The sequence below is a fragment of the Chroicocephalus ridibundus genome, chromosome 1 (genome assembly GCF_963924245.1).
Source record: "Chroicocephalus ridibundus chromosome 1, bChrRid1.1, whole genome shotgun sequence".
Lineage (NCBI taxonomy): Eukaryota > Metazoa > Chordata > Aves > Charadriiformes > Laridae > Chroicocephalus > Chroicocephalus ridibundus.
In genome coordinates this window covers 118,369,001-118,378,454 of record NC_086284.1, presented here as the reverse complement: position 1 = coordinate 118,378,454, position 9,454 = coordinate 118,369,001, and the positions used below count along the sequence as shown (strand labels likewise).

Here is a 9,454-nt window from a genome sequence, read left to right as displayed (position 1 = left end):
GCCTGGAAGTTTGCACACAATGATCTCTGCTGCTACACTGAGCTTCCTGCGCAAATGATGAACATAAATTCTTCTGACGCCTACAAGTAACCATTAGACAAATTCAAGGATGAGGAAACTGTTCAGAACATTCCCAGAAGATTAGGACAGAAAGTCTATTTGTGCTCCATTCTTCCTCTCCACCCTCCCGCCCTCCCCCCGTGGTGTGGGAGCTCGCTGAAAATAATCCAGGAGCAAAGGACAAACGCGTCCAAACTATATATATAAAAATAATAATAATAATAATCATAATAATAATAATAGAGATACACCAGTAATACAGGCCTGCCTAAATTGTACCAGTTAAGAAAGGAACCCCCAACACGATTGATACGATTATAAACACCTTGTATGACATAATGGCCTGTACAACAGACCTATAAAATGATAATTAAAAAAGAAAGATATTTAGACCAAAAGAAAGAAGAAATCCCCTTCCTGTGTTTGAGTTGATAACCCACCTTAACTTGTCATTGTGACTGCTGGAAATGATAAGTAGTCCTTTCACTTTTTTTGTGGTTTTTTGTTTTTTTGTTTTTTGTTTTTTTTACATTTTTGGTTAGAAAGTTCTCCGATCCATGAAGCGATCCTGAAAAGACAGTGTTTATTATAAAATTAGGCAAATGTCTGTCCCAGCTTTAAATCCTTCCTGTTTTGCTTTTGTTTTTTATATTTTTCCTTCTCTCCCTTGTCCCCAGCAACACGGCGAGAGGATGCCCATCACATTTTCAGTTTATAAACCCCGCTGGCAGCCAATCCCACCGCACAGTGAAACAGGCTGCTGGCAGCACAGCTCAGCCCGGCTCACTGTGCCTTGGAGGCAGTAGTGGTGGTGGACGTGGCCCCGCTCGCAGAGGCCACCGTGAGGAGAGAGTTCTGGATGGACTCGGCTGAGGTGGAGGTGGCGTGAAGGCTGGCGACTGGTCCGGAGGCCCCTGCGGAGGCTGCAGCTGCAGAGACCAAGCTAACCGGGTTGCTGGTGAGCAGAGAAAGGTTCTGAGGGTTCAGGAACAGAGGGGCAGTTACGATGTTAGGAGTACCTCCGGCATTGGCAAACACCAAGTTTCCAGTTGCATCCAGTGATGTTATTGGAAGAGAGCCACCAGATGCAAGAGCTAAAAAAGGGAAGATTGCGCAGGGAGGAGATAACATTAGCAGTAAGCAATAGTGCAAGTTGTGCCTAAAAGCAACTGGTCGCTGCATCGTCCTTTCTCTGATATGTGTGCTCTCTACACCACTAACGACAGTCGTCTCATCATAGGTTGTTTTTTGAAAGAACGACTGTTTATGAAGAGTGGACAAGCCTTGCGGATATTAAAATGCTCCTGAGTCCTCTGCTCCTGAACTAATTCCATCATGCCTTTCTTCAGATCTTTAAGTGCAATATTGGTCTGTGTCTCCTGCCACAGAAAACCTGTACATTCAGGCAATCTGTACTGGAAACGGTTGAGATGAGTGTTCACATGAAATGACAGCTATCACAAGATAAAGAAGGTCATGTAACCTTGAGCGTAACATTTTAGATGTTGACATACAACTAGTGCTACAACTTATTCTCACCGGTCTACAGGGTTCAGTCTGCCTTAGATTATGATCTCCTAAATTTATCTGCGATGCTTTACAAAATGGTTCTTTCTTTTACCCTGGAAGTAAGATTTGTTAAGCTAGTTTAGAGGATATTTGAATATATAGGTTAGCTAGCTCTTTAGACACTTGCACTATCTAGTTTTTACAGATGACAAACTATGAACTGAGAACAACTATTGCTAAAGTCAACAGAAACTTCTGGCTGCTTCGCACTTCCAAAATATATCTTTACTCCTCTGGATAAGGATTTATGGATTTAAAGTTCTACATAAGGACCTTAGGATGTAGGTTGTTGTAGGTTCTTTTTAAATACATAGGAGGACAAGAATTCAGGATCATGTTTTGCTCGGAACTCCCCTCCTAACAAACCTCGAAACAGCGCAACTCTGCTCAAGCTTATGCTGGAAGAGCTATAAAAAGCAAACCTCTAACCTGCTGGAGATACATGCTGATGGGGGGAGGATAACAAAATAAATTCCAGATCACATTCAATATCTTAAATACCTCCTGTAAATCACTACAAGATCACACACAGTTCTAATCCCCTTTCTGAAGTTGTACCTGCTCTTATCTCTGTGATACATAAAATGCATTCGCGCATTTACATTTTGTAAAACCTTTACTTGTATAACATTTATGTCCAGGGCTGAGGAGCCACTGTTCCTTTTTGGTAGAGAAAAACAAAGCACGTAAACTGAAGTGATATGACAGAGACGCATTAAAAGGAACACTACTGACCTTGTATAGTTGCCAGTGTACTGTTGCTCATCAGGGCCGGGCTGAGAGCACCACCTAATGTCCCTGGATTGAGACTGAGTAAGGCACCTCTGCAGGAAGCAAAATTGTGGAAGAACAAAGACAAAGGGAAGGAGTGTTACTTTTAAGAAAAGGTTGTCACTGTTCAGAAGTACACCATCATATTTTTAAAAAGGGGAGGGGTGTGGGGAGGGAGGGAAGACCAGAGATTAAGGGCTAATTTTAGTTTATTTTAGTTTTTCCTTCATGATGCCTTGAGTAAACATCGCCTTTCAGTTGTGTGGTTAGTGACATGCCTGATGTACAGGCACTGTAAATATATGACTTGTATTGACTGTTGCTGTAAAATATTCTTGTAAAGTATTTTGGGGAAATTGCCACTCGTTAAGAGAGCTATCATCATCTCCCAAATTCAGATAAGAAAGAAGTAAATCAAGAGGAACTGAAGGAACAGAGTCATCTCTCAGAGCAACATTTTTTAAAACTAAAACTTCAACAATACATCATCATGTATCTTTTACAGCTTCTTGCTCATGATAGAGAAACGAATAGAGAGGTGTGAAGTGGGTCTAGGCTAGCTCTCTGTTTTACAACTAGAAGAACAGATTCTATGAGTTACTGGTAAGTTGCAGCTCTTAAGTCAAGCTCTGCAGTGGGATGTACGACTTAGCAAATAACAACATTGCCACAACACTTTTTGCCATTTTATCCGTAAAATGAAAACAACATTTGTGTACATTGATGGGAATGGCCAATTACCATCTGTAAGTAAACCTTCAGAATTTGAGATAGATGACACCAGAATCACTAAGTGAGCTACCAGAAAACAGCAATACATAAAAGCAATTTATCCAAGCATTCTCCTTCCCTCTTCTGTCATCTGACCTAAAAGCATGTGAAAAATTCATCCTTACCCAGCTGCAAACTGCGAGGATGCCATCAAGCCTGGGTTTAGTCCTGCTGCGGCAGCCATGGCAGCAAGACTTGCATTTGCAGGCAACTGTGCAGCTCCTTGTAACGCGGCTGCTGCCGCTGTTTGCAACCCTGATGCCGTTACCATCACCTGGCTGGTCCCGAGAGGGGAGGACAAGGGAGTGGAGGTTGTCTGTGTTGTGCTGGTCTCACTGGCACTGGATGCCTCTGAATTGGAGGCTGAGGCAGAAGGGGAAGGACTCAGGGAGGGTGATGTCACTGCTGAAGAAGCTGGAGGTGCTGTTGAAATCACTGTTGCCGTGTTGTTGGAGGTGGTTTCTGTTGTGCCTAGAAGAGTGATTCTGGTGAGGTCAGTACGAAACACAGATAGGACCGCACAGAATCCCACTGCCCACCTGAACTGAACTACACATCCAACTGAAAGGGAGACAAACACACACTTCTGTAGGACCAAGAAGCACCAAGAGTCCAAATAAGCAGCTCAGACTACAATGAAATGACACTCCCCAACAGGAGGCTGAGGAGCTCTAGAAGCTAGCAGTGGAATATAGCATATTTCATTTCAGCATCACCTGTGATTTTACCCCCAGAAAAGTCAACTGAATGGTCACAAAGGGTGAAGTTTCCTAGCGGAGTAACAAGGAACAATGACAAGAATGTCCTGGGACACCAGTGACCAATACTGAACGACCTTTTGAAGAGTTTAAAAGGCAAAAATGGTGGAGGTTAATGTGGGGGCAAAAGAAATCAGCCTTACCTGTGACTGACAGACTAGTTACAGCAGGACTGGTCAGAGGGAGCACAGGATTGACAGTCAGGGTTGTAGCTGCGCTGCTAGTCACAAGGCTTGGTGTGGTTGCCACCTGGAGGTCAAAAAAAGAATACAACTGCTCAACTGTTAAAAGACAAAAAAAGAGTTAGCTACTGGACTTCCGACTTCTTTCTTCCCATCCTCAGCTGAGGAAGTTAGCAGGGAAAACACTGCATATAAACTAACTTTTTTGTAATTCCATTACTTTAGTATTCAGTGGAGCAACCACAGTACCTTCTCTAATTACAAGCAATACCTTTATTCTTAATCATTCAGTATTTGAAGGGAGATATATCCATTATACCCACACTGTCCCGGGACTCCAAGTTAGCCCTCCCTCTCTGCCTCCCCCCAAAGATAGCACCTTGTTTTAATAGAATCAGTCTTATAGAAAGAGTTATGAAATATATCATTTCTGCATTGGTTTTTTCTTGTTTAAACATCTTTTGAGCTCCAAATTTCTTTGTCTGATAGAATTATTTGAATGCCCCAGAATTACCAAAGGTATTTAGGGTAATGTGTTTACATGGATAAACAGAATAACATTTCACTTTTACTCAACCAAACTATAAGCTCTACTTTGATAAGTTTCCTCGTGCCAGAGGAAGGACCTCTGAATTTTAAAACGTTCAAATGATATTAGCTAATTTTACTTGTGGACAGCTTATTACAAGAAAGCTACAATAAACTGAAGACATTACAGATAAAAATCACCAAAGATTTAAGGCTGAAGGAACTAGCTTATGAGGAAAAATGACATATAAGGAGAAAAAGGACTTTTTATGGACAAGAAATGGTGTCCAACAGTAATATTTGAAGGCTGTTATACATCAATGAGAGAAATGAATCCTTTAGAATTGCCCAAGAGAACATAGCCAAGGATACAGGCTAAAACATTCCTCCTTTCCTGTCTCTTACCTTAAGTTCATTATCAGAGAAATGTCTCTCATGCTGCATATCCTCTTATATGAAGTTAAATGCTTCACGCATTTTAAAACAAGACTGGGGCAACTGGGACAGATCTAAAAGCTTTCTGCCCATCTCAAATAGCGTATGAAATAAAGAAGAGCTAGATACACAGTACACTTCCCACTAACGCAGCCCAGACATTGTATCTGTATCTGTTAAGGCCAAGGTCATAATCCACGTTTCAGAGCAGTGAATGACCTAGAATTAATACAGCTGACCCCGCAGTTATAATGGCTGACTTCAGCCAATGCAAAAGTAGGCTGCCATCAAAAGGAGCATTTCCCTCCAATCCTGCTTCAGAGCCCTAGCACTCGTGCAGCCGGGCTACAAGTCAGATTGGTTACCTAGCCAGACTGAAAATTCACCGTTGTTCTTCACATGGTTAATCTGCAGTCAAAATAGTAAACTAAGCCCGATCATCCTATGGACACATAATCTCCAGAACTGACACAAGGAATGAACAAAGCACATGGCGGGGGCAGCAGGGCTGGACCATCCGTTTGAGTGGTAGCACAGTCAGTCTTAGGTTAAGCTTACAATGAGTGAAAATGCTCAGTGAAACATCACTGAAAAAATGGAGACTGTGGTTAACACCTCAATTTCTTACATATAATGGCAGTTTATAATAAAAGGGAAATTTATGTAGGAAAATTCTCTTAAGTTGCAGTCTGAGTAAACTTGCATCGTGACTAAAACACACCATCATAAATCTCACTACGTTCTGCTTTGGTAGCAAGGCATGCAACCTTGCTTTCCAACTGTGGGAAAAAAAAAAAAAAAAGACTAAATACATTTAACACATCTCTTCCCTGAAACAAAAGGCTGCATGCACACATCCTGAGACACAGATAAGGGGGTAGAATGACACATCACCAAAATTAATGGTTTAATGAAGTACTGGAAAATATTAGCTACTACAGTGATGAGGGTGGAATATATACTACAAAAGGACAGCTACAGGCTACATAAATTCCACCACATTCCTATTAGCATAGCTACTATGAAATCTAATAGCTACTGTTTCTATTTATGAAAACAGACCTCCATGGACATTGGTAGCAAAGGAGCTGAAGGAACCTTGATGCATGTGTTTTGTTACTCTTATTTTCATGAAGTTTGTGTTTACCTGAGGCAAATACAAGTGTGGGAAATTAATGACATGAGTATTAGCTAAATTGTTTCTTTGTTCCACGTCTTTTTTTATATAAATTATTCCTAACTAGAAGTGACAACAGTATCATTGGATTTGTGTGACTTAAGTCTCCAAATGATACGTTTTACTGCTGCTCATCTACTTATCAGAGCAGCCAAAATAGGAGGGGAGGAGTAAAGCTGTTAAGCATTTTTTTATTACTATTATTTTTACAAAAAGAGTTTGGGCAAGAGAGAAAGTCCAGTAGAGTTACTGTCTGGAATACGTTCAAAGCAGTAACTCCAACTGCAAATTTGCTAGTCAGAATATCTACTCATGAACTGACCAAATAAAACACCCAAACCGAAGGCCCAACTAGTGCCTGATTTGTAAACATTACCTCTCTTAGATAGCATGCAAGTAGGATATTTAAAATGCCAGTAAAATATAAATTTGTGAGAACAAGTCTGCTGTACAAAGAAGGTGTAGCATGTGCTACTTCAACAGTGAGTACAGAACTATCTCTTCCAGTGATTTCTGTGAACACAGTTTCTTGATTCTTACCAGTGAGGTTGGGCAAGGGAAAATTGCTTTGATGGGCGAGCTGCTGGTTCCACCACTGCTGGGTGGGTTGATCCTTTTCTCCTTCTGGCGCCGGTTACAGAACCAAACGCGGATCACCTCCTTCTCCATGTTTAGCTGGTCAGCTATCATGGTGATCTCATCCGAGGTAGGCTTTTGGTTCTGAGAAGAGGAAACGGCACTTGAAAAGCTGTGAAATTACCTTCTGAAGTTTTACATTAAAGCTTCTTCTTCACTAGGCAGGAATCCGGATAGGCCATTTATAGCCAGAATCTGGTCAGTGGTACAGTAGAGAGAGCCCTCCATCTTCCTAGTTACAGGAACATTTCTACCAACAGCAAGCTGTGCTCCTCAGAGACAGGTGATGAAGACTAAGCTCACACACTTCTTTTTTAGAGAAGGGATCTGAGTTGCGAGTTAATCCTTCAAGAAATTCTAGACTTTGATAAGGAAATCTTTCTTTCAGCATCTCTCAAAAAGGAACAGGAGAGATTAGGAGAGATTAACTATAGCAACAGCCAAATGAACCCCAAGTTGTCTAGACCTATAATGAAAGACAGGCAGATTGAACAGGCTACTTACAGAGGCTATCTGCCCATACAGCTGCACAAAGTACCTAATGGGAGTAACATAAGGCCAGCTAAAAACCTCACATTGTGTATGTTTAGACTGTCACCCCATTTATCCATCCTCAGAAAGGATAATCTTTTTTTCTTCTCTTTGATGTGCAGAATATCAAGCTTAGATCCATGGCTCAGTATCTTGGAATGCAAAATCACAAAATCAGTGAACCGCAAGAACCAATGAGGTTTTTTAAGGGGTTTTGTGAGTTTATTTGTTTGTTTGTTTGTTGTTGTTTTTTAAAGTGAAGTAGACATTGATGCGTGCTTCTTTGCACAGCCTTTGTATTCACCTTGTTTGGTACAAGCACGTTCCTAAATAGCACAGTAATGGGTTCACTCTAACAGATATGATTGTAAGGCTAAGTTTCTTCATTTCTTTATAGGCTGAGCAGAGCAACAGGATCACTGACCTCCAGGAAACTCTTCTCTAAGGCCACACGTATGTTGGTCTCTATGCTGGTGCGTTTCTTCCTCCTACGGTTCAAGCCTTCAATCCCTTGCCCTTGAGAATTCAGGGCACTTGGGCTGGAGAGAGTTGAATCAGATGAGAGGTTTTCTGAAAAAATAAGGTAACATAAATCAGGAGATTTTATTTGAATGCATTGCAGTCTAATGCAAGTGTTCTTTACCTGTGCAAGGTATGTCAAAACCCACTCTGTATCTATTCCAGATACATACAGATTTCTGAAGGTCATGTGCATTAATCCTTGTACTTGTAAATTACAACATATATTTGAAACTTAAAAGCTACAAGTAAATCCAGAGGGCGCGCTCTGCTCCTGTATGCTACCACAGTATCTCTTTTATAATACCTATACAAAGTTGGTCTCCCCTTACATCATTCCACCCCACACTCATTCACTGCAAGTCACAATTTAAAGAAAAAAAAGCAGTAACTGCAATCCATGAACCACTGCTGTAAATCACAGGCAATTATGAAAAAATATGAGCAGCCTGAAATTTCTTTTACCCACTCTGCAATACACTAGAGGAAGAGGAAGTTCATGGTCAGTCTCACAGCATTCAACCTCTTCTCTGGAGATCTCGGCAGATACTCAGTGCTATGCAGTTCTACCTAACAGCCTACACAGTTAGCAGCTCCCCTTCCTCAGCTTCGCTAGGTCACTAGCTATCAACCCCTAATCCTGAGCAAAGAGAGAACACACTTGACCCCACTTTGTAGCAGAAAGTGCAAAATAACCAACTGGCAGGGAATTTCAACAAAACAATTAATTATGGCTGGAGGTCCCTCACTGCACAGAAGTTTGTGGGTAATAAGCTAGTGTCAAAGTTCACAATGCCTAAAATCATTCTGGTAGACTCACATGGGCAAGTACATTCAGTTCATGATTTTCTAGATATTTTATTTTTTTTTCGGTAATGGCACCCATAAATGTGATGAAACCCCTCTCCATCCTGAAAACCCCACAGAACAAGCTGAGTTCTGCAACAATAAATTCTCTAACACTCCAATGTAACATAATGGAAGGGATCATTGGTATGCTTCTCCTGCCTGCTTTTACCTAAAATTAGCCTTTAAAGTCATCTGAATCTTTCTTCCAAAGATTTTCATGAAAGTGAATCAGAGCCGAAGATAATTGCTCCCAAGTTCCAGGCTGTGAAGGATCCTGACACTGTTTACAGTCCTTAACTTAACTTTACAGATCCAAGTATTTCTTCAGGCTAGCAGGAAAAGCAAATTATGACGTTCCTTGCAGCACTGGACCAATTCAGTGTTGCTGGAAGGTTTGGGGACCGCTGGCCTGAGGACTAGAGCACTGTGAAGATCCTTATGTTTTCTATCACAGATCTAAATTACCTAAAGATAACCCCTGTCAGCACAACAGAATGACACTTCCTTGTTTCAATGCAGGACAAATTTTCAACACAGCATCCAATTTCTTTCAAAATTTCAGAGAATACTGCAGGCACCAGCATAAAGCTCTCTTCATTTTGGTAAAAATAGGAAGGCACACACCATCCCTGCCATCTGTTTAGCAGATCCATCAGTTTTATACTATG

The 9,454-nt window shown here is 41.2% G+C and overlaps 1 protein-coding gene across 6 annotated transcripts in view; it reads right to left on the bottom strand.

The window, feature by feature from the left end:
- Positions 1–626: 626 nt before the first annotated feature.
- The window catches only part of POU2F1 (POU class 2 homeobox 1), a 109,834-nt gene continuing 101,006 nt past the window's right edge, over positions 627–9,454 (bottom strand). For all 6 annotated transcript variants that reach the window (XM_063348491.1, XM_063348502.1, XM_063348511.1 and 3 more), the window contains 6 exons: positions 7,843–7,988; positions 6,792–6,971; positions 4,073–4,178; positions 3,297–3,642; positions 2,365–2,453; positions 627–1,154 (listed from right to left, as the gene is read on the bottom strand). In XM_063348491.1, coding sequence (XP_063204561.1) covers positions 844–1,154; positions 2,365–2,453; positions 3,297–3,642; positions 4,073–4,178; positions 6,792–6,971; positions 7,843–7,988 — 1,178 coding nt within the window. In that variant the 3' untranslated portion in view covers positions 627–843. The remainder of the gene's footprint in view (positions 1,155–2,364; positions 2,454–3,296; positions 3,643–4,072; positions 4,179–6,791; positions 6,972–7,842; positions 7,989–9,454) is intronic.